The sequence below is a fragment of the Corvus hawaiiensis genome, chromosome 26, assembly GCF_020740725.1.
Source record: "Corvus hawaiiensis isolate bCorHaw1 chromosome 26, bCorHaw1.pri.cur, whole genome shotgun sequence".
Classification (NCBI taxonomy): Eukaryota; Metazoa; Chordata; class Aves; order Passeriformes; family Corvidae; genus Corvus; species Corvus hawaiiensis.
This window is the reverse complement of record NC_063238.1, coordinates 12771086-12796303: the sequence shown is the minus strand read 5'-3', so window position 1 is coordinate 12796303 and position 25218 is coordinate 12771086. Positions and strand designations below refer to the sequence as shown.

The 25218-nt window shown below is 38.6% G+C and overlaps 1 protein-coding gene and 1 long non-coding RNA gene across 4 annotated transcripts; one reads left to right on the top strand and one right to left on the bottom strand.

Moving 5' to 3' along the window:
• The first annotated feature begins 1895 nt into the window (after window positions 1–1895).
• On the top strand, window positions 1896–12360 carry LOC125317357. Its single transcript, XR_007200031.1, has 2 exons — window positions 1896–2022; window positions 8782–12360. It is a non-coding gene; the product is annotated as an uncharacterized LOC125317357 (long non-coding RNA).
• A 2465-nt stretch (window positions 12361–14825) lies between these two features.
• Window positions 14826–24523, bottom strand: LY96 (lymphocyte antigen 96). Of its 3 annotated transcripts, XM_048287052.1 has the most exons (7): window positions 24000–24523; window positions 21647–22186; window positions 19396–19449; window positions 18353–18442; window positions 17309–17437; window positions 16401–16453; window positions 14826–15423 (listed from the first exon to the last, which is right to left on the bottom strand). In XM_048287052.1, exons 2-7 carry the CDS (start codon window positions 21693–21695, stop codon window positions 15322–15324), a joined length of 477 nt encoding a protein of 158 aa, XP_048143009.1. In that variant the 5' UTR covers window positions 21696–22186; window positions 24000–24523; the 3' UTR covers window positions 14826–15321. The 3 variants fall into 3 exon arrangements, with proteins under 3 accessions (XP_048143009.1, XP_048143008.1, XP_048143007.1); XM_048287051.1 differs by having other exon boundaries at window positions 19396–22193; window positions 24000–24521; XM_048287050.1 differs by having other exon boundaries at window positions 19396–22186; window positions 24000–24521.
• Window positions 24524–25218: the final 695 nt, after the last annotated feature.

Genomic DNA, 25218 nt, shown 5'->3' with positions numbered 1-25218 from the left:
ATTCGCTTAGTGGCTTTAGAGTTAGTGTATTGGCTCAGTAACTAGCTAGTGGTGTAGCCTTTTCCTTTGAAAACCCAGCTCCTTCATCTTCCCTTTTGCTCATATAAAGCAAGCAAAGTCAGGCAAGGCAGCCAGGACTCATGTTGTGATTCGTAATTGTAGGACTGAGAATCTATTTTCATTGACTGGACAACAGACAGAAATGGTGACTCTGCAGCTGACTCCCAGGACAGCATGTAAGATATGCATGGCATGCTGTAAGCTTTGTAGTCTCCTTTGCAGAGGAAAATTCCCTAGATAAGGACAACGGTAGGGAAGCAAAGGAGAAACAGGCTGACAAATCTTACAGCAGCAGAAGTCCTCAGAAAAAGCTAAGATCTTCTCTTTTATGGATAGAAATAATTACCATAAGCTAAAACAAGAAAAAGAACAAACATTTAAACATCTGAACTTGAATAATTTGTTTAAAGTAAACCCTCGCAAAGCACAAATGCAAACAACCTTACTTCACCCCAGTCTTCCTGGATCAAGACATGTCTCAGAGCAGATCTCCTAACACCTACAGAAACAGTGACAGATGAAGAAAAGGGAGAAACTTTAACTCTTATCTAGCTTAGGTGCCTTGGCAAAGATTTTTCTTATCCTTGAAGGCCAGAACAGAGCTGGCTTCCTTTAAAAATAAATAGAATTGTTTACTAAGAATTGTCTGAATCCCCAGTGATTTACAGGTAACTTATGGTGTATTAATCTCACATCTAAAGTGAATAATTCTTAGTAATCAGAGAGACTCATAAGTTGAAGGAAAGAAAAGGACAGTTTTCTCTTCCTCTTACAGTTTTTTACTCCTACCACACACCAAAATGTCATGTACTATTTGGATATCTCAGTTTATAGGATGACATACTCAACAAATTCAACTTTATATCAGGACCTCATTAAATTTAAAGCAAAATGAAGTGGGGCTCAATGCTCTTTATTCATACAACATAAATTCTCTAATTCACCACTTTCTTAATTCACAAGTTCTCCAGCTTCCAAGCCCTCTAGCTCGTATGTTGCTCTTGCTGTGCCTCAATGGCTGTTCCAGAACATGTTGAGGAGTGGCATCAGCTGTATGTTGGGCCAAAACCAGAGCTGAGTGGACAGTCTTCCTTGCCCCTTGCCACAGGCCAAACTGAGAAAAAACAGTGCCTAGGCAAGGGGTGGAACTGTTAGTCCTCTTGCCTCGCTGAGGGGAAGATTTGGGCACTCACTCAAGCCTGAATCAGGTAACAACTGGTGATTCATTTTTTCAACACAGGGAGATATGTGATCAACATAGATATAAAAATATATCACTAGCAAAACTAATAAAATACAGCACGATAGTACAGTAATCATAGGATGTAATATAACATGCAATATGCCACTTGCAGATGATGCATATCTTGCAAAAACACCATACCAAAGATGTTCAGCAGTTTGTTCTACTTCTGTTGCAATTCTGACAATGCAGCCAGTATCACATTTGATAGCAGTGGTCACCTGTTCTGGGCAAATAATGGCCATTTCGTATTTGGTGATAAAAGTTGTCAGCTGCTCAGTTTGAGAGCACACTGTGTCCTGTGTTGGCCCTAAGGGACCAATGGGGTCCATGCTGTAGGCCAGTCTGACACCAGAACGGGTGTAAAGTTTGCATTATGGTCTCTGTCAAGCTGTCCATGGGTCTCTAATGACATTAGGTGTTTTAAGATTGTTTTTGCTTCTCACTACCCAATTCCAATTTGATTGCCAGTAAATTAAATTAATTTAGCCCAAGTTGTCTGTTTTGCCTATTACTGTAATTGCTGAGTGATTTCTTCCTGCCCTTATCTCAGCTCATGAGCTTTTCATTTTCTTTTCTCTAACTGAGGAGGGTAGTGATAGAGTGGCTTTGGTGAGCACCTGGAGTCCAGCCAGGGTCAACCCTTCACAGCTGTATAGCAAGGAATTAGTTTAATTCTGCCACAGGATTAAACCAGCCCTGGACACGGTGTGTGTAGGGTAAGTATTACCCAAATTGTTCACTATTTCAACCCCGATCACAGGGAATTTCCACCCTTCAGAGGCACATGCCATGGGTTTGACAGAGTACACTTGCTGAGTAGCCCAAAAAAACTTTTCCTTCCCTAAGACCTGTTTGAATATGGACAATGCAGTCCTTTATTTCATTACAAAATCTACAGGTGACCACTCTCTGTACTCCTGCATGACAAATAAAGTCCTTAAAGCACCAATGATATTTCTTACAGAAGTAGCTTGGTGTCTTCTGAGTGAGCTGCAAAACTACTCCAGTGGGTAACAGCTGGGCAGGGAAATCTGGATTTGAGTTCACCCCCAGGCTGTAGATTTTACTACATTCTCCTATCTTCCTTAAGCTTTCCTCAGTCATCAAATACTCTATTCAAGTGAAAACCCTTCTCTGATCTGTGTATAAACCTAAATAAATCTTTTTATCCATAAGTGATGATAGAATATTATTGTGTGGAACCTCATTCTTCAGGTTAGACTTAAATTCACATTTCATGGAGTGGCCAGAAAAAGGTAAAACATTTCAGTAAGTTATAAAATCAGGATTCTAATTACTGTCTGCTATTAAATAGGACAATGTTCTGTAAATGAAGTGCTAACCTGGTAAGTCTAATAAACCATCTCTTCATTTTATTTTGCTGGCATCAACACTTCCATAATCAAACACTTAAATTTTTGTCAATAAGACTGCTGTACAGTATTTTTTGAATGCAGTGTAAAATCAGCCTTACATTTTGTGGACTATGGATTTCCTATTTGCTGAACAGTCTACAAATTTGAAGACACATACAACCCATAAACACAGAATTCTTTATTTCTTGGCACATAAGTTAGACTAAATATTGTGTTCAGTATTAACACTGACCCATGGAGAAGTAAAAACTCAGTTAAAAGAAACCTGTTCAGGGATTCCTTTAGAGAAGATACACATACAAAAGTCTGAGAGGACTACAAGCTACTGAAGCCTCTATGTTTAAATAAACATCCAGTCCTGTTGGGTTACCTCATAGTCTGCTGTTATGAGGAGCCTCAACCATGCATCCTTTTATCTAACTATTTGGGGGCAGAATTTAGTTTCTGTGCCTGGTCTAGTGTGGTCAGGACACTCTCCCAGCTTTCTGGTCTGCCAAACATGCTTGAGACTGGTGTTTCCCCAGTTCAGCCAGCTGGGCAATGAAATTAGGATCTCCAGGCTCTGTCTCACTCTCTCTACAACATGGCCAGGATTCCAGTGAAAACCCCTTCAGGACAACATGATTGGAGACTCAGCAGCATAATTCTGCATTAATGGACACTTCAGCTCCAGCAAGAGCATCACCTTTCTGTTCTCGTGCCACCTCCTAAAGCAGGCTCACACTTGGTTGCCCCATTCTCCCAGCAATGCAGGGTGCAAATCTGAAGGACCACTCACATCCATAACTGACAGCAGCAGCAGAAAGTCATCACCTTTAGAAAACTGCTGTTTGAGTTTTGTGGATCTTCTTTTTCACATTCTTTTAATGAAAATCTAGCTATTCTTTGAATTTCTGTGAAAATATGGGAGTGTTTTCTCCTCATTGCATGGAGCATAACAGACACTCTACAGCTCTAATAGGAGTATTCTTGAGGTCCCATATCCACTCATTAGCAATTACATAGCCTATTAGCAAGCAGGTGAGTGTCACATTTCAAAGCTAGGCAACGAAAGGTCTTAATGCCATGGAACTGCTATTGGAATAATTTCTGCAGAAACCTAACTTTAGACTAATTTTCAATACTTGTAAAGACCTGTCCAAACTGTATTGTGTCACATGGTCTCACCATAACCATTGCAAAGACTTTCTGGCTCTGAATAAAATTAATGTGTTTGTATCAACTTTCATCATGTGCAATTTGTCCAACAGTTGTAAAACAACACAAAAAGGTATGCTTTCTTCAGTTTTGAACAGGCCATGACTGATAAAACCAGAAACAGGAGCCAATTCTTAGAACATCTAGCATGTAGGTTTAAATGAAATGTCTCACATTACCACTGGATTTTTCAGCTCTCTGAATGTTGTAATACTCTAGGCTGTGGCTGCTTAACACCTCTTAACACAAGGTACATCTTGCAAGGAGAAACAGCTTGCATATATTTTCCACAGGTCAGTAGTGTTTTGTTGGTCAGTTGGTTTGGGGTTTTTTTATTTTTTGTTAATTTGTGGGAGGGTTTTGTATCTGCTTTTTATGAAGTTCAGAAAATACTCAGATGACCTTTTATCTTTATGGATGAGGTCTGTATCTGTACAGAAAGGACATGGAAAGACCTAATGAAGGTCATTAGTACAGAAATGGCTTCCACCCCAATAAATTCAACATATCCATGCTGTAAGGGTATTTCCAGCCCTGACCCGAATGGGGAGAGTGAAGGGAGCACCTGCATCAGGCTGAGTAGGAGCTTGGACTGCATCAGCCAGTGCTAAAAGAAGCTCCAGACCCTTTTCTATATCTGCTGCTAAAGCTTTTATATACACATGGATATAGTCATACACACACACACATTCATTATTTCTTTAATCAGCTATTGTCTTTATTTCTGTATTTCATTATGAATAAACATTTTTAGCATCTGTTGATAAAAAAAAATTATCATTTTGTGGCCATATGTATAATATAGAAAAGCTGTATGAAGAATAAATTTAGTTTAGTAGTCAAATAAATTTTAAAAGATATATTTATATAGAATAGCTGGAACTTGTCTTGAAAAGAAAAACTGAAAGAATGCAGAAGAGCATGGGGCTGATATGGGGGTGGTAACTGAAGATAACAACAGAAATAAGAAAAAATGTTTTAAATAAATACTATGCCTGTAAAAAAGAATGGCAAAGCTGCATCTAAAAATAATATTCATGAACATGTCATTGCAGGATTTGGTCAGAGTAGTATTCCAGACATTAACAACACTACCAGAAAAAAACCCCACAACACAATTTAAAAAAAAATTAAAGAAAATGTGCAGAAGACATGTTTTCTGTTTTCACCGGAACAGTAGCTTTCTGCCAAATGCCAACACAGGAGGCACTTTGCACTATGAAATACCTTTGTTGCAGCAGCCACCATACAACTTAATAAAACTGCTCACTTTTGCGAGACAGGATTGTTTTCTATTATCTCTTGCTTTCTCACAGCATAAGAAAACTAGGCTGGTACATAACACTAATCACAGTTTTTAACTTGGATCACTATTAGTTTCTTTAATATTCAAAGCAGCCCTGCTAGAGAGAAAAACAATAGCTCCAAGGCAACAGAAGCTGTTCACTTCTCTGGATAATATTTCCCAGCCTTACTTTCAGGCTGATGCCGAATTACAGAGCTAGATCTAGCTGCTTGCTAGATCCAGATCACTCTCAGTTTCTCTTCTTTCTCCTTCAGTGCACACAGGGACACGGGGAGAAGGGGGGAGGTGGAACCCAGGCTGGAGCTGGTGGCTGCAGGAGCAGCCCAGGTGTGCCAGGGGGACACCAGCACAGGAGGTCTCTGACCTCGGGCCAGGACACACCACTGCAGCCTACTCCTCTTCCCAGATGCTCGAGCACTCAGGGGCAGTTTTAGCCAGAATTACCATACAAACCAAGGACCCCTCAGTGGACCAGGAATCCTTGACTGCACTCTGCTATGTGCTTCCTCAGTGGCTCAGCATTTCTTACAACTGTACTTGAGTGATGTCAATCACTCTCCGATTAATTAGTCTGGTTTCAATTACTAGGATAATTAACACCTCATTTAAAGCAGAAAATAGTTCTCTTAATTTCAGTACTCTATGACTAAATCTGAGTTTGCCTCCAGCCCAACAGCTCCCAAAAGCCTTGACCTGATAGTGCTGATTGGGAGCATTAGCCCAAAAAAATTACAGTACTACAAAGACTTTCCAGCTCTGTCTATTCCAAGATTTGCGGGATTTTTCAGGACTTTCAACACATATGTTCCTCAAAGAATACCCAGGACATTGCAGAAGATTCCTTAAACAACCACACAGAGAAAAACTCTGCTGGCTGCAACAGTAGCAATGCAAGTGATGGCCACATGAGATACCATCTTCATTTAGTTATTTTTTATTTTCATAAGGAGCATAGAAAGGTGCTGATTCAGCCAGTGATCAATCCTTCAACAAAACCCTATTCAAAACTTAACTTGTACATGGAGAAGGGTGAACCTGAGTCACTTGACTAACCAAAACCCCTCTGTTTTGTGGGAGATTTTTGTGCAGCAGGTGTTAAAGTAAGGGGGGGTGGGGAAGTTTGCTACTGTGTGGAGAGATCTGCAGGAAACAGAAGACCTTCAAAAGTGTATTTTCTTCAAGAAATCAAGGTAACAGAACCTGCATTTACGAGAGATTCTTACTCAGTTTTAAAGCTGAAAGGAGTCAGATTTTCCTCTGGAAAGGCTAAACAAGCATTTTGGTCTCTTGCATTTCATTTGATGAAAGCAAACACCCCAGGAGGCAAAAGCTATTTAATCTATTACTAGCAATCACCAATATTCCTGATTATGTAAGAGACTCATTTTCACATACTTAAAACAAGTATTTCTCCTTTCTGCTTTGGCGTTTTAACTCAATCGATTTTCAGGAAAGACATTTTCATTACACCTAAACTTTGATCATGACAGTGACTGTGAGGTACAGTGTCACTCAAACATGGGCTTGTGTTCCTTCACTTAGACTGGGATAAGCTTACGGGGTGCTCAGAAGCTGAATAAAGATTTTTGTTCATCAAAGCAAATATTTCTGCAGATTTGGGGAAAATGCCTGTACCACACTGCTTGAAATGTCCTATGTGATTGGGTTATTAAAGATGGAATCATCAGGCCGGAGCCGAAAGGGGGACGTTAAAAATGAATGACAGTGCTGCCTGAAATGAGTATGTAACTATACATGCAGCCTTAATATTCTTCTAGCATTGCTTGGAGTTTTTGCATAAAATTTCTTGCAGCAGGAACCTTTGGTTTTTTGACAGATTCAGACTGACAGTCTACAGGTGAAAAGCTTTCTGCCACGTTACAACTTGTTTGAGTCATTTGGGACCATAGTGACAAGGACAGATTATGTGTACGCACTTACCTTATCGGGGCCAAGCTGCAAAAATCCTCCTTAAAAGTGGCTTCATTGACTTAAGCAAGTTTGTGTCATGCTTAAGGATGTGTAGAATCTGATTCCATGCACAGGGCTTCCTTTCAGGTTTGATTGCTCATTTTTATTCAGCAAGAAAATAGCCTGTCAGTCGTCAGCAAGGATAAGCTCTCCAGCACTGTAATTCTCAAAGCAGTTGTTGATTTTACAAAGAAAGGCACTAACTTGCAGCGAACCTCCTCCTTTTATTCTGGGCTTGATACAACTATGGAAATGTTATTAAGAACGTAAAGCCTAAACAGAGTGTATTCCATTTCTTTCCTGAACGTTTAGGTATTTATCTTACCTGTTTGAAGTCAAAGACTGCCTCTTTTTCCCCCCCAACAGAAATGAACAGAGCAAAACTAATATAAAGCATGCAGGCAACATTGTGCAGCTTGCTTTTATGTGCATCAAGGAAAACCATCCAGTCCCAGCAAGAGACAACAGACAGAAAGATTTCCATCTGACTACAGTGCACACTAGGGCAATGCACCTCAAAATATATTGCTTTTTTCTTAGTTTCTCAGCCTCCAGATAGAACCTAAAAATAGAGAATATCACTGAAAGACTCAGTGATTTGGTCTAAAGATTGCACCAACGTACTTCTTGTGTTAGGACCTTTTTGATAACACAGCCACATTCTTTATTGTGGTGAAAAATGAGATGGTTTAGTTTGCTTACCATCTCGTATTTCCCAGAACTGTGATCATTGTGATATCCCTTGGAAACATGCTAGACCATTGCAAAAAAAGGCTGAATTTTGTGGCAAACACACATGACATCAATTTAAACATCCAAACAAGGCATATGGTCAAGACCCATCAGAGTTAGGAATCTGGCTGTTTCTAGTTTAGTAGTCCAGCAAAATCCTTGGGTTATGATATCTGCTCTACTGTGTCATGCTATATGCTTTTCAGATTGTTAATTCTTTAAAATACAAATTACAGTGGAAATTGCACTGGAAAGTAAGAATTACTCCAGTCTGCCATGCTCTGCAGAAAATTATCTTGCATAGCACAGAACGAGTCCCCCATTGTGTAGGATTTATGGGCTGCTCTTTGGAGATGTCAATCAATCTTCACTGCAGAATTAAGGGATTCCAGGTCCCTCTCTTGGTGTTAGATCCTTAGTAGGTACTCTGCGGCTGGCTATGATTCACATTTCAAAGAACCCTTAAAATATTATTTTACTAATTTCATAAATATTTATATGGTATGCAGTAGGGAAGCAACAGTCCTGATTACAAGCTACTCACAGGAGGCACCACTGCAATCCAAGTGCTAAAAAAACAGATTGTTATAATCGTAATTACTGAATACCTCGAGCTTATGTGACAAGTTTTAGCACTTGTCACAGAATTATGGTGTCTTAGTCATCCTTGTTGTATTGACAGAATGTTTGGAAAATCACCTCTTTCAAATAAAACTAATATTAATATTTGACTCATGGATATTGCAGTGTTTGTCGATCAATATTTCAAATACCTTGCCTTTGAATGTATATTTTAGGTAACTGTTTACACCATGTATATTTTCTTCCTTATTTACTTCCATGTTTTCAAAACTGAAATTATATTTATCATTCGATTCTGTATTTTCTCCCAGAACACTGTGATTTTTGGGTGAAGAAGTGGACTATCACAGCAATTGGTGGTACCTGTCAAAGAAGCAACAGTAAAACACTGAGCAGCCGTGTTTCCACTCCCATCACAGCAGTGACAGTGACTGTGGGCTCTGCAGAGTGTTGTCCCTCCAGCAAGGCCAGAAGAAGACACTTCCTCCTGTGTTACTCCCCATTCTGCTCACACTCAGGCTTGGCATCTTGAACAAAGTAACTTTTGTATAAAATATTTGCTGTAGAACCAATACCAGTCTGGAAGGAAATACCACTTCTTTATCTTATCACAGACTTCTCATCTACACTTAAATACTACAGTTTGCATAATGACTGTGCTCAGATTGGGATATACAAAATTACATGTTGCTGAATATTACTGTCTCTGTCCAGCTCTGTAGTTCACATGCATGCATGCGCAAACACGGCTAGCTTCAGTAGGAAGTCAGTGACAAAGAGATGGGAAGGGTCTTTGCGTGTGTTCCAACAGGACCATTTATTGCTTCCACACTGTCGAAGGTCACACAGGCAAAGGTGAAAACAATACGGAATTCAGGGGTTTTATCCGGGGGCGGAAAAAAGGCGGGACTAGGGAACGGGAGCAATGGGGAAGCTCTGGGGGAGTGACAAGGGGTAGAGGCTGACAGCCAGCCGGGGGAGACAAACGGGAGCGTATTGACATAGCAGAAGAAGCGTCCTGGGAGAAGCCTCTTTCTCTCACCATGACTGCTAAGTCTCTGGCACCAGAGACTGTCTTACCAAGAGCTCTCTCTGTCCCTTGTGCCACAGGCCAATCGGCCGTCACAGCTGAGTATGTCCAGCTTGCAGCTTCAACGAGATTTGGAGACACTCAACACCTCTAGCAGTGTTTATCGGAAGTTGGCACATACGGTCCAGGATGCCATAAAAATATGCTTTAGCTTTTGATCAACACTGAATGGTCAGACAGTTGGATGAGATTATCACTGAATTATTTTATTCTAAATTTTGGGTACCTATCCATATACTCTTAAAGGTGCATAAGGAGGAGGCATATGAGTCTGTCTATTTGTTCTATTTGCTAGAGCATGTACTTTTGATAAAACCAGAAGTACTTAAAAAAAATTATAATTTACAAAGTTGAAATACATGGTTTGATCTGCTCTCCCCGACAATTTGCTTCCTGTTGTACTCTTCACACAGTTGTAATGTTGCCCTTTGCTCATCAATTCCAAAAAAAGGCATATAAAGTCATTTAGAACTGGGCTGTGCACCTGTACCCAAAAGGACAGCTCAGTTGTCAAGTAGATGCTAGTATGAGTACAACCATCACAGCTTGAGTCCTGGTTTGTCAGCAAAATTACAGTGATTTTGTGGCATAATGATCTTTGCTTGAATAATACCTATTTGTCATAAACAAAAGTAGAAAAATATTTATTTGCTGAAGCATCTCAAATTTAAATGAATTGAAGCCTCCTTTTTTAAAAGTTATTTTGTCAAAATAAATACGCAACATTCTGAAGTTATCAACATTATTTATTTCCCACAACCACTTTTTTCCTTTTTACTCATCTGACAGTACTGTTTCTTTGTTTTAATATTTTGGATTGTTCTAGATAAGATATTACTTTAGATTTTTTTTTTCTAACGATCCCTTTTCCTCCTTAATTAGAATATTAAAATTACCAAAACTTTTACAGGTTAGAGAAACTGTATAAGTAGCAGTCAGAATCACTGGAAGGTAGCTTGGGGAATCAGAAAGGAATACTCCTGCTGACAGTCATCTGTGAAACTTTCATTAACGATGTTCATTGTTCTGTCTACATTACATCAGTGTCATGAAAGTATCTTTAATGCTTTATAGATATAAGGAAAATTCCACTACATGCAATATCCACTGACATGGAGCACATCACTTCAGTGTGATATAGGATTAGAAAAGATAACTACCAGTCTGTTCAGCTGATATTCAGATGTGAAATAAAGTCATGTCATTCTTAAACAGGGTCAAATTACTTCAGGGTCAAAGTGAAAAACAGTTCACTCTCATATGCACTATGTTTTTATTATTGCCTCCTTTAGACATCTTGTAAATGAAGGACAGATACTGCAGTTCTATTGCTTTCAGAGAAATATTTCTAAAATTTTGTTTTCTGTGTTTATCTTTATTTATTGCATGGCATTTGGTTTTGTTGTTGTTTTTTTTTAAAGTTGTATTACTGAAATTGTTAAACTGCACTGCTATGCTAAAACACAAAAATTATGGGTAATATAGTGAAAAGTCTGAATGGAATGTGGCTGAACAGAATGTATTCAAGAATTAAACCAACTTCATAATCAGTATGGAGGTACTTCTTCAGTAGAGATGCCAAACCTCTCAGAGAACAAAACTCTCAGTGGATGTGTGCAGTAGGCAGAAGTTACAAGTTAAGAAAAAACTACCATCTACTCTGTAGTTCTCGAAGGTTTTGTGCGGCACAGGGAAATGGGCAGACAGGAATCTTAATACTTAGAATGAGTGACTGTTCCCTCCTGTGAGCAAACAGCCAGGCTTGCTATTAAAAGTTTTGCTTTCTTAGTTATGTCAGTAAGAAATTATTTTAGCAAGAACTTTGAATTTAAAAACACAATACTTGTAGCTAAGGCAGCTGTTTAAGCTAAAGCTCAAGGGGAAAAAAATATAAATATTGTGGGTTTTTTCTTTCCATCCAGAATCTTCAGGAAGCTGTCATAATTGGCCAAACACAAGTATACACATATATATATATATATGCATATATATTAAATATATGTATTTTATATACATATATTTAAGTTCTCTTTTTGCCAGTAGCAAAACGTATCTTGAAGAAAAGAGGTTATGGACATACCCATCTACAGCAGCCAAGGGATCTACAAGGATGCCTGGGATCCACAAAACAATACTTGTGCACAGTGACTATCATCCAGGATTTCCAAAGTCCAGGCATTCCTATCACCAGCTAGAAGACTTTCCAAATTTCTTTTCTCCTGTCCTCTCTCCCCTAAGCTCTGCAGGCAGGAACGCCCTCTCTTCCCTCCCTCCCTCCTATCCCTTCCCATTCGAAATGTCACTACCCCATCTGCTGCCCCCAAACTCACTCGTGCTGGCAGGGACTCACAGGCAGAACGAAGGCGCTGAAGTCATTCAGCATAATGTGCTACACAGACCCTTCCAAGGCAATTGCTAGCATTTTCCACCAAGAAAAAAATTGTGCAGAAGGGATTAATGCTGCTATGGTTCTCTTTTGATGCCTGTAACACAGATCAGGACACATCTGCATCATTAAATCCAACTCCTTCTTGCTGCAGGCACCATGTAGTTTATTTGTTCCATATGAGTGTGTGTGCTTTTTGCCATCCAAGCTAAGTAGTGACCGAGGGATTGTTTCCCTGGACACAAGAGATGCTATTGTAATATCTGAATTGCATGGAAGTATCTTTGTGCGTCTATCTCAAATGATGTAACAATTTAGCCAGCAAATGTACATGTTATTGTGGTCAGTAGGACTTCTCTCACTTGAAATTATGTATGCTTTATTGCTTTTATCAAATAGAACTGTAATAACACAGCTCAAAAAGTGTGCACTCTTATTGGAAACCACATTGTACAGGAACTGCTGCTTCTTATAATTACATATTTGGCGACAGAGGGTGAGGGGGTGAAGAAAAGCTATTTTCCCATCTGCAGAAAATCCTGACAGCCTCTTAAAAACAACAGTAATGAGGGAGAGAAAAAGAGATATTTGTGAAGGCTTTAGATATTAATTTCACATAAATATGCCAAACACAAACCTTCCTTGAATTACTTTTGTGAATTACGGGAGGAGGTTTTGCATAGTTCACTGGAACTCCTGGCAAAATACAAGGATCTCAGGGCATGTAGCTCTCATAGAATATTTAAAGAAAGAAATTCTTAGTTGATGTTTTGTTTCACAGTATTCACATCATTCCAACTCTAGACAGAGGGAGAAAATGAAGAAGTAAAAAAATGGATCGAAGTTTACTGAACCAATAAAGTGAAGAAAAGGGAAACATTCAGATCAGTCTTTACAGAGCCCAGGTAGCTCACTTCATCCTAAGTAGACTCCTACTTGCTGTGGAGCCCCAAATATGGGCTCAGGGAAATTTGGAAAGGAAATAAATGTCAGCTCTGGACAACAGCAGAAGGAAGGAAGGAAAGCCTTTTAAGAGCTCTGTCCCAGCAACCAGACATGCAGAGCAAAGCTCTGCCTTCAGCTCAGCCCTTCACCCTACAGCATCACAGCAATTTCAGGGTAAGTTGTTAGCATGATCTGACACTTTACAAAATCTGTCTCCTCTAGACCAGGGGAGAGCATGGTGTGGCAGTCACCAGCACTGGAATAAGTGGAAACTTCCAGTCATAGAAGGAGAAAGCTTGAGGCCTTTGAAGTCTTTGCTTTATAAAGTGTGGCTCCTGCGCCCTGCCTTGCAGTCCTATCAGCTGGTATGTAAAATTATAACCCTTCAATTGAAGATCTATATTATAAGTCTGCAAGGAAAGATACTGAGTGTATATGTTCATCTGTAAATGTCTCTATTCAGAGACAGAAATTCTATTTAGGCCTTTACAAGTACTGTAAATTTTCTGCAACATCCATAAAGCATTAAAACATGCTTATCTGAAATAGAGCACGTGAATGTCTTTGATCTCCAGGAGCTGTTAATCTCTCCTACTTGTGTTACTTGCTGCTTAATAAACAAAACATTTCTTCTAACACCCCAAATAATCCAGGCCAGCAAAAATCTCAGGACGCCTTGTCACTAAAGATGGTTTTGAGACTTGTGGTTGCTAGATGCCGGCAAATGTACACACAGGGACATCATAAGGTAACATTGTTCCTTAGGCCAGTAATTTGAAACAGACACTATTTGAAATAAGCTAAACAGAGGAAGAAAGGTAGATATTGCTTATCATGCCCTCTGACTGCTTTTTGATTGATATTTCAGATCAGGAATAAATTGATCACAACTGTAGTAAATAATCTCAAACATAAACAGAAAGTGCTGCAATACTCCATCCTGGACTACTCCTGGAATGATCTGCAGTCTGAATGCAAGCACAGATGTTTTGCCACCATCACTTAGATGTAATCATGGCTTCTTGTTTCCAATCATTATGCAGTTCTACTTCTGTTTTTATTGACTCTCAATGATTTTGCTTTATGTAGCCAAACTACCCATATTAAACCCAAGTTTTAAATGGAGTATCTACAAACTCGGGTATGGGCGTTTTTGTTGAGTTTTCTGATACCGAGTTTGAAAAACATCTTTCGTTACGTGTAAAGTGAGATTAAAATCTTCATGTCTCCTAATTTTCATGCTTGGTATTTAGCAGTCTGAAAGAGGATTGGTTTGTTCTGGCTTCTAATTTTTTCCAGGCATTTGTAAGCAATCTGCTAGACACAGCACAAACTAGTAGCCAGCACAAAGTGCAGCATCAACAGTGTCCTGTTATTTGGGGAAAAGTCTCTGAACTTGTTAAGTTCACCAGCCCCGCTGTCTGGGGGCTGAGGATGAAAACAGGACAGCAAGGACAGCACTTTTCCTAAGGACCAAATCTCATACTCCACCAAAGTCTTATTGAAGATCCTGGGTGTGGAGGAGCAGCAGAGAGGGCAGGTGGGTACTCAGTGTCAGCTGTCCAGGGGGCAAAAGCGACAGGAAATCTTTAGACATGCTTCAGAGGAATAACTGAGAATAGATCAAATTGTTGGGTGACAACCATCCTCCTGCTTCTGAAGAACATGGCTTGTGTAGCCTCTGCTCCTCGGACTCTGAGCAAGAGCTAAAAACATTCTAAGAGGCTGCAGTTGCATCTCTGGATGGCTAAATTCAGCTGTACCATATCAGTGTAACTGGAAACGTGTTCCACTTTGAGTTTTATCCACATCAGCGACTACCACATAACGAATTGTTACTCCTCTGTTTCAGCTTGGTGTAAACAGAGCAGAAGAATATGATACATCTGAAGAAATATCAGAAAATACCAGGAGAATAAAAAACGTCTCTTCAATTGACTGTACAAACAAGTTTTATTGTTACAAGAGAAGAAAAAAAAAAAAAACAAGCAAACAAAAAAAAATCCCCACCTCCACCTCACAACAGGGTTCCCAAATTCAATTGCTGTGTTATTTTGAGTACTGATGAACTTCTGATTCTTGCACTCCAAAACTTCAAAACTTCTTGATTACTTTAGCTCAGCCTGAAGGACTCAACTTTATTGTAACTCAAGTCACAGCACCAAAATGCAGTACCAGCCTGACATCCAGTCAGGGTCATTCTGTGGATTAATCAGGATGCCTGATTCCCAGAGATTTTGCGTTCATTGGCTGAGCAACTGATTACGGCTGTGCTACAAATGAGTAAGACTATATATCATATAGCTTTCCAGACAGCACATGATGTATTCTACCTCAGGAAATTTAGTGTGCTTATTACTTCACGGCTTGGCTTCCAGTTGCTCACAGAAGTGACCTCCGTGTTCTGGAATTATTTGGATTTTGTTGCACTCAGAAAGCATCTTGTTTTACTATCATGGTGAAATTCAAGCATATGACCATATTATTCTCAGAATCATCAGAGAATCCTTGCACAACAACACTATAATTGCCCTAAAACGAGCAAGAGAAAAAAAAGATAATTAGTGCACAATGCTGCCTGCTCTTGTCTAAGTAGCTGATTGGAACGGTTTTGGTGATTTCCATTAGAACTGAAAAAGACAGATTCCCATCAGGGATTGTTATCATGGGTATAGTCAGATACATGAGTGCATAAAAAAAAATAGTGCTCAACTTTCTTCTCATGACCAGAGTACTCAGGAAGAGCATTTCGTGGTCTAGCAGAGTCCCATCAGGAAGTGTCAGGTCTGCTGTAAGTTCCTCATCTATAGGAGGACTGCTCATGGCAGAGGATGCTCCTGTCCATTACCAGCTCTGGGCCTACAAGAGGTGTTGGACTGGATGGAGTCCACTGTTGGAGGCCCATGAGCTGAAGGGAGTGCTGGAGATTTTGGACCAGTAGGAGCTCCTTAGTGACATTTTTAGGGATTAATAGGGGTGATAAGGGCCTTCGAAAAGCTCAGGCAGCTGATGAGGCAGTTGTTGGATGAGAATGGCTTAATCTGAGGACTGATGCTGCTCCTGGTTTAACAGTGGAGCACTGCTTTTACTTTTTGGATATTGTTACCCCTCTTCAAATGGTTTCATGGAATAAGAGAGCAGCAAGTGAAGAGAATGTAAAATAAAGAATGAAATGGGCAGAAGGAATATTAATGGATTTACTCAAACAGGTAAAAGGAAAGACAATAATTTACCAAACAAAATGGAATTAGTAAAATGACTAACTAATTTCTTTGGTCTTTCCTTTCATAAAATAAAGGAGAAATGATAGAGGAATAATAACCTTAGAACATCTACCATTTCAGAGATGCTACCATTTTAGTGTCATCACTTCTTTTACAAAAAAGTTTTCTGACATTTCCTCTTCTGTTTTCTACAGTTTAGGTGAACATCTCCCTTCAGAAAAAAATATACCAGTAAGTATGTGATTTTACTATTATTATTTCTTGATATAAAATGTTGAAAAGTACCTTTGGAAACGTTATTCTTGAACCTTTAATGTCAAATGCTGCTACAAGTGTTTCTGTAAAACAGAGATAATTATAATACAAAAGGTTACTTAACCATAAAGCCATCAATCAGACTGCCTAAATAACTTCAAAGCAATATGGCATATCTCTCAGCAGCAGTTGCCAATGCCATTTACACTTTCACTGATAAAGCCCTCACCTGGTTCTTCTCTCAGAGCTCTGACTATTTGTTGAAACCACATTAGAAAATAGAAATTTAACCACAGTGCTCCTGCAACATCTCCTCCAGACACATCCTACTGTGATAACTCCAGTAATTTAACTTGAAATAGTAGTTCCCTCGAATGGTAACCAAAGAGAGCTGATACTGATTTTTAAAGAAAGGAAAACACAGACTTACAGGTCTTTTTGGCCTTTAGTCTGACATCCTGCCTGAATTCTCTGCATCTGAGCCTGTGTCATATTAATGTGTGTTAGCCCCTACCAAAGGATCGACTCTTCTCTATTAAAAACAAAAACAAAGCATCATACCTGGGTGTACAGAATCTCTTAAAAAACCCATCCAGATACTTATCTAAATAAACTTTGTCCTGGATATTTGTAGTGCCTACATCACCTCTCAAGTTTCCTGTTCAGTCCAGTCAAATGCAGTCTTCCCATGTCATTTTAGAGATGTTAAAAATAAGTGTCATAATGAGATGAAGGATATTAGTAATCCTCATTTATGGAGATGAAAACTGCAGTACAAGGATGTTAAAACATAGAATTTGGACTTTTTCTACTTTAATGGGGTTCTGGCACTGGAGAGCTGCCTGTTCTGAGGTCTGCTGCCTGCCAAGCAAGGTCTAGATTGTGGAGGCAAAAATCTGTTTGCATGGGTTGATTGCACCACGTATTTTTACACCAACCTCCTTTCAGCGTTCCGCACACTGAGTATTCATCGTCAATTCCGCTGCAAAGGAGTTCTTTCCAGATGAGTGCTTTGGCATCATCATACCAGACATGGAAGACCATCTTCAAAAACTGGATGTCACTTCCTAATTAAAACATTGCAAGTGAGAAAATGGTAAAAGATGGGGAGAAAAAAATGTATATGGAGACCTGCTACTTAGATAAAAACTAGATTTTGCTGAAATACAGTATTTTTGTAAGACTCCCCCCAAAACTAAAAGAGTATAAATCTTGAAAACTGCTACTTCCAGAAAAAAATCAAAAAGCAATTGTTGTTTTCAACAACAACAAAAAAAATTATTCTTAAAAAATATTTGGGAGAACAATTTCAAAATCTGTTTTCACTTCTTCAGTAAAGAAAACAGAGTTTACTCAGCTCCACAGCTAACCTAAACGTGCTCAAATGAAGACCTTAGTTTTAAGCAGGTGTTGCAAACAATTGATCGTGAATGCCAGTAGCCATCCTAAAGATCTTTCCAGGGAAGGAAACCTAGTCCAGAAGGTGAAGTTTATGATACAGCCATTTCCTGGACATTTCATTAGCTGAGCTTGCCAGCTTAATTAACACTGGGTCTAAAGATTACAGCCAGGTTTGCACACAAAATCCAGTACCACTTCCAGCTTCTGGAACATGCGTATTCTTCATAGAAGTCCTGCCATAGTTGGATGGCCTGATGACACTCTCTCTCCTTTGAAAGACCTGGATCTTCCTGGATCTTCTCCAGGCCAGAAGAGCAAAATGCACATACACCTAAACTGTCTCAGATTTGCTCGTACAGTGACAGTCTGTGTGCAGGGCTCTGGTAACTGCTCCAAGTGAAACTCAAACACATTTTCGCAAATCATCATTTCTGTCCATCGCTACAGTTTATCCATTCCATTTTTAATTCGAGAAACTGATTTCCTAAATCATTTGGCATTTAGGATAAAGTGTCAGTTTTTCAGTTGTATTTCATTTTCAGCATTTTCAGAATATAATTGTCTAGTTAAGAGAGACTCACTTGGAATCCAGGTAAGAGAAGCCTTCCAGACAGGTTTGTTCATCATGCTGCAAGGTGTCAGATGAAATGTGAAAGCATGAGGTGTAGAATCTACAGAAAAAAAGCATTTCACATTGATAGTGTGAAAAGGCTTCTCCATAAAAATAATAAGAATATACAGTTATACACACGTGCATATTTTTAAATGTATTTAATATAAGGTATATGCTATAAAATGAACCAATATATGTATTAAATATTAAATATGTATTTTAAATTATATTATTATTTTTACATTCAAAGGGCAAAACCAATATCATATTTCTTTAAGTAACAAGAGAAGTCAATGTTTGGTTGATGATCTTTTGCACACAAAAACCAGAGACAAAAGTACCTTTATTTCTCTTTTGAAGACATAAAAACTTTTTACTAGCATTAAGTCAGCATGGTCTTCTGCCGAAAATATCCCTACTTACACTAATCATGCTGACAACAGCTAAAAATGTTTTTAAGATATCAGCATATTTTCCAGGATAATGTAAATGAACCTTTGAGTAGATTTGCTCTGTGAGTGACCCACATAGAATTTTTAAAACACACAAAATATCAGCCCATGACACAGATATGGCAAGAAAGGACACACTGTGCTGTCCCAGAGCCTGACTGGCTTCCCAGCCTGACAAAAATCTCACATTCCCTCTTTTTTTTCCACATACTTGAAGCTTTTCATTGTAACATACTGGTTAATTCAATAGGCATAATTTATACAGCAGAGTTTAAATCCAAGTTTAAATCCATTGTCTTCTAATATTTCCTGAACCAAAACATGTCTACTTCACTTGAGAATAAAATTCTCTCTCTCCTAGCTGCTGGAACCAGCATTGTGGTAATATTTATGTCTATGAAGTAAAATTCTTATAACAGGGTAATTAATAACAGAAGTATATTTCTTCTCACTTTTCTGTATTCATCAAAGAAACAAATTTGAAAGAAAATTCACAATCTCTCAGAGTAAAGTAATTATCATGCATATTTAACAAAAGTCTTACCTATTTTTTACTTACCACAAAAAGTATATGACATTTCAAGATCGGATGATGTACAGAGGAACTCACTGACTCCAGGGGCAAATAAAATTAAAAAAAGGAGTCCAAACATAGTTACTTCTTTTTGCTCAGTACTCAGTGGTATAAAACTTAGTTTAGGAGAAAGAGGAACCAAATTCAGCACAGTCATCGTCAGTCACATGTCTTCAGGGAAAGTTCTGTTATTTATCAAATTCTCTGCAATCTTAGTTAATCCAACTGCATCACCGTCAGTTGTCATCACACTAAATTTTGTTAAGAAAAAGAATTCCTGCTTTTGTTGTTACATTTTCCCCAGACAATGCAGCTCAAACCACAAGTGAAAAACGAAAGGGAAAACTGTGTGAAATGGGGAAGTGAAATGACAGTATGAGTACCAGAAGCACGTAAAGAGCAAGTTTAGTTGACTCATCAGGTTTAACATTTTTAAAGGCACAATTTCAAACACAGTTTCCTGTACATATTAAAGAAGAGAAAAAACCATAATTGATGAAAACAAAGTCCATTCTTTTATTTTTACAGTAGTCAATATCTCTCACAAGTTTCCATAATAAATTTCTTACAAAGCTCACTGTGCTTTACGAATACACCTGAAATCTGGAGGAATGTAATTAGAGGATGTGTTTCAAATGGAGCTGAATGCAACCATCTGACATTATTGAGTAGAACCACTGATGTCCTGCATGATGTCAGATACCACCTTCAAAGTTGTATCTATCACAGTTATACTTCTTAGTGGGAACAAAATTAAAAATCAATAAAATTACAGCTGATAATTCCCACATCTGTCTCCCAGAGTCTCTCTGCCATCTTCTCCCACACTCTTCCCCACAGTCTCTGCTGGAGAAGCAGCACTGCATGGTTTGCCCAGAGCACAGAGCCATGCCCAGGCCTGGGGCCAGGGGGACACCAAACATGAGTCAATTACTAACACAGGCTGTCCAGTTTTGACTGGCATGTTTCTGTAAGAACACACAATCTGTCACAGCTGAAGGTAACTTACAACCTGATTTTATTCTGCGACGCTGACAACACCCCAGGTCACAGACTTTGATACTCAAGTTTGAAACAACAAAACAAAACCCTCTTAAAGCACTTTTGGTATTAGATACATGCCATTATTTCTGTCTGTTAGTGAATTACACTAAGAATTACATATTTGCCTGTACTGCTGGTCCCAGTTACGGGAACAGATCAAATTAAGCCTAATGCCTCATTCCAGAGAGCAGAACCCGCAGCTAACTGACAGGAAACACAACTAAATTTTTTTTCTCACAATAATGAAATACGGAAATCTACCAAATTTAATGGAAGAATGACTTACAGAGATTAAGCACATTATTTTCTCACAAGTTACCTTATTGGTTCACATATATGTCCGCTGACTTCTCTTAGATCAGAAACTGTTTGGGTTTTTTTTAAGAAAAATAAGCAGTATGTAAAATAGACAGGTATTTGAGTTTGTGCTAAGCTAGAAACTCAATAAAAATTACAACAAAAACAAGTTAATTGTTGTAACTCTCCCCATTCCCCATCACAGCGCCTAAAAGATTTTATTCTCACAACTTCTGTGCATACCAGGGTTATATTTTACATATTATAAAGATAAAGTAGCAGAAGATTAAAAAATTGTTTTATAGAAGTCTAAACATGTAACACAAAAGATAATTTAGGAATAACGATGTGCACAAAACCATGACTGATTGTGCCCAGGGATGGGGGTAGTTCCCAGATTAGTTAAGGAAGGTGAAAATTCAATTAAAAGTGCCTGAAAGTACCAACTAATGAGCTACTACATGTAATAATTCACAAAATGAGATAAAAATTTGAAAATTTAATGCCGCTAGAGAATTCTCTTCTGTATTTCCAAACCCTTCTATAGACCACAAGAAGAGTCCCCCTGGTCTGATAGAGTTAAGATTTTTAAGAAATTTCTAGCATTTGGCTTTTAAGTGGGAATACAAAATTGTTTAACTTTCCTGACAGATCTCCAGAGTACATATATCACACAGAGATTTTTGCTGTTAACAGGATGCTATAAAACATATACGCCCTTTGTGATCATAGCAATAACACAGTTCTGTTTCAAGATGGACAATTTTTTCTTAAAAATAGTAAGACATGCAGTGGAATTGAAATAAATCAGGAAGGCAGTAATAGCTGGAAAAAAGAAATGGAGTAGTGAGACAGCCGCAAAGGAGCAATGAAGCAGCTACTAAAGAAGAGCTACTTTTTGCATGTACAGCCAAAAAAAAAATTCCTTTCAACCACAAAGCCATGACCAGTGGTGTGAAGGAGTTTAATCAGTGAGAAGACAAGCCAGGCTCTCTGCTGAGTCTTCTGTCAGTCCAAGAGGTTTAGCACACATCCCAGGTCAGTCTGCAGCGGGCAGGAGGCGGCACTGACCGTACCCCACTGATATACAGGACTTCCCAGCTGAACACGCATCCCTCTGTGGCCAGACTTGGTCTGGCGTTGCTGCCCAGTGCTTTGGGTGGCTGATGCACTCACGGGCAGAGTGGAAAGAGCACTGCAGATTGACAAGATTTTACATAAAAGTTCTCTTAATATAAACGAAGACCAGCTCTCTGCTGAACTGACTTTCTAGACCTGGTCCAAGCATTGGTGTTGTTTTCAGATACTTGCTGCAGTAAAGTTATAGATGAGGAATGAGTCCCCCCTGGTGGTTCGGACCGACAGACACATGCAGAAACCTCCTGCTGCTTCCTGAGCGGGCTTCTATGGTACAAGTCAAGACTATTCCAGTGCTCTAAAAACTCAGAATAAGAAAACTCAGTTTAAAAGGATCTGGCTGGCTAAATGGGAAAACAGGCATCACAGCTAAAATATCCTTTATGACCGTGATAATAAAGCCTACAACCTTGACTGCTGTGTTTGGTCAAATTGCCATTAAATCAAAATAACCTAAATTATTTTAAAATATTTTCAGCAAATTCAGTTTTAGATGCTTGTGGCTTTTGATGCCAATATTGATGCATTTCATAGAAGTGACCTCTTGTGATGATCAGTCAAATCCCAGACTAGTGCACTAGTGGTGTGAAGAGTCTGTTCTGTTCCTTTCAAGTCAGCATGAAGATCACTGCAGAAGATTATAAAGTTTTTTATACTTTAATTTTACTAAATCCTCTTTCTTCACTATAATCTTTTTCTCATATATTCTGATCCAGAAGGAAGGTGAAAAGGAAAGAGAAGTGGAAAGAGCTACACATTAATGTTACTTCACTGAGGTTTTGTCACTATTTACTTCATTTATTTCAAAATTCTTTGCAAGTACATTCAGTAGGAACCAACTCTCATATCCAATTAACAGCACCTAAATTTAAGTCTAAAAAATTTAGAACTTCATACCTAAGATTTTTAATTTATTTACATCTGAGATGCTGAGAATAGAAGTTTATTCCAAGCTTCCTTACTGATTTGTGGTTAAAATCCTTAAAATAATTCATATTTTTATCTTCTTTCTCAGTGCATCCAAAAAGTGCTTAACTTACTTGTGATTGCTTTCCAAAATAATCACTTTGTATTTGGATTTTTGGCTGCAGATGAGTACGTTGATCAGATAAGCACTTTTAAGTCACTAAAATCTCCCTCGGGAAAGATTTATAATATATGTGATCATAATATTCCATCACAGAAAAATAAATAACAGTACACCAGTATAGCAGGGGAAAGTACTCCATTTCAAAGTGTTAGTCAGACAGAATTAAAGATTATGTCCTAGTTCTCAGCATGTAACATAATTTCACTTTAATGGAAAACTCTTCTAAGATGTTAACCACATTTAGTCAATAAAGAAAGAGGCAATAATAATTTTCATTGCAGGACCATTTGTGAGTTTTTGAAGTAGATAGTTTTGCATCTGGACACAGACATGTTTATCCCTTCTGATTCTGGGTGTAGGGTTGATGCTGAAGGCACTTCAACAAAAGGGGGTTCTATATAAGGCATAAGACTGCATTCACAAAATAAAAACGCACTCAACTCTCAGCATGAAGAATAGGAAACTGTAGACTCTTCTCAAATCCCCTCACCCTATCTTTGACAATGTTTATAGTTCAAGTAGAAAGTCATGCCCAGGGATACAAGAAAGAGGTAGAGGATTCATTTCCTCTACATGCAACTGATAAAGTGCTTGAGTGTGCCATGGCAGCCCAACCCAAGAGCAGCGCACTGGCACATATCCAGCAGTGAACTGGTAGCATTTGAGTAAGAAACCAAAGAGCTGATGGAATATAGAAAAAGTGCTGTGCATTATTCTGAATATATTTTGTTAAATGCTGTACGAACTTTGGCTTAGTGGTTTGATTTGAATATATCACATTAAACCACTGGAGACTATTAGAATGGAGCAAATACATACCAGGTGGTATGGTTTTCCTGTGGAAACAATTATGTTGGAAATAACTCCCTGCCTCTTGCCAGTAGCCTTATGATTTATTCTTTGCAAGCCAAGTTTAGGACTAAAACATACAGTTATACTCTAAAGTATTCATTAAACTATTAAAATTGTCCAAAAAAAGAGAAAGCAGTGGGTGAAGGGAGAAGAAAGGGATTTGTCCTACCTGAGGCTCATGGTAAGCACACCACAGCAACACTGTCCACCCTGGAATTCTAGAACTGGAGACAGCTGGACATGTTTTGTGGCTGTTTGCTCTTGCTCTGTGTTATTCCCTGCTTAAAATAGCTGCTTGCTGAGGTCTGTATAGCTTTGGGATAATCTTACTATAGTGGATCCAACTCCTAGCTAAGCACACTTGTCCCATTTCTCAGGCAGGCTGCAGCAGGCTATGCTGTACATGGGGCATGAAGAAATCCATGGTATGAGGCATGAAGAAATTTGTGGTATGGCCACAGGACTCTAGAGCAACCAAATTACAGAAGCTTACTGAGTTTCCATCCTATTAAGTTATACTGAGCAACTGTAATAATTCATGTCTGCTCTTAATTTTTACAACGCAAAGAGATTTTCATGAAGTTTCCATCACCTAAATTAGGCCCTCATGGTACCATGCAAAAATTTACAGATTTTATTCATCTTTGCCAATGTGATGACTTTGGTTTGTAATAAAGCAAGCTCCAGTCAAATTAGTTACCTCTTAATTCTACAGTGTGGTTAGGAGTGTGAAGTACCTCAGAGCTTTAAAGATTTCTCTTTGAAGTATCAAAAGGGGATAATTTTCTCATCAAAAAATTTTACATTTGCAAGAAAAGGATAACGGTTGTGTGATAATTTAATTTAAAAAATAACTTTAAAGAATGACAAGGAGCTTTGTACTTTATAATTAAGAACAGATAGGGACTAATGAATAATAATGTGGACAAAGCCAAAAACTTGAGAAAACAGAGAGGGTCACCAGCAAGAAAATAGCATGTAGTAAAAGACTAAAGCAAAAAATTGCACATATCCTGACTATTCTTCAAAGGGAAAAAAAAAAAGAAGAAAAAAACCCAGTCTTCTATGATGTTTTGTGGAAGCTTTTAGGGCTGGAAGGGGATAGGAAGAATGTGTCTAGGAAGGAGGCTACAGTCGTTTCATATGGAATCACAGAATTAACTAGGTTGGAAAAGACCTCTGAAATCACTGAGTCCAACCTATGACCAAACACCACTACATCAACTAGACCAGGGCACTGAGTGCCACGTCCAGTCTTTCTTTCAACACCTCCAGGGACAGTGACTCCACCACTTCCCTGGGCAGCCTGTTCCAATGTCTAAACACCCCTTCTGTGAAGGAATTTCACCTGATGTCCAACATGAACCTCCTCTGGCACAGCTTGAGGC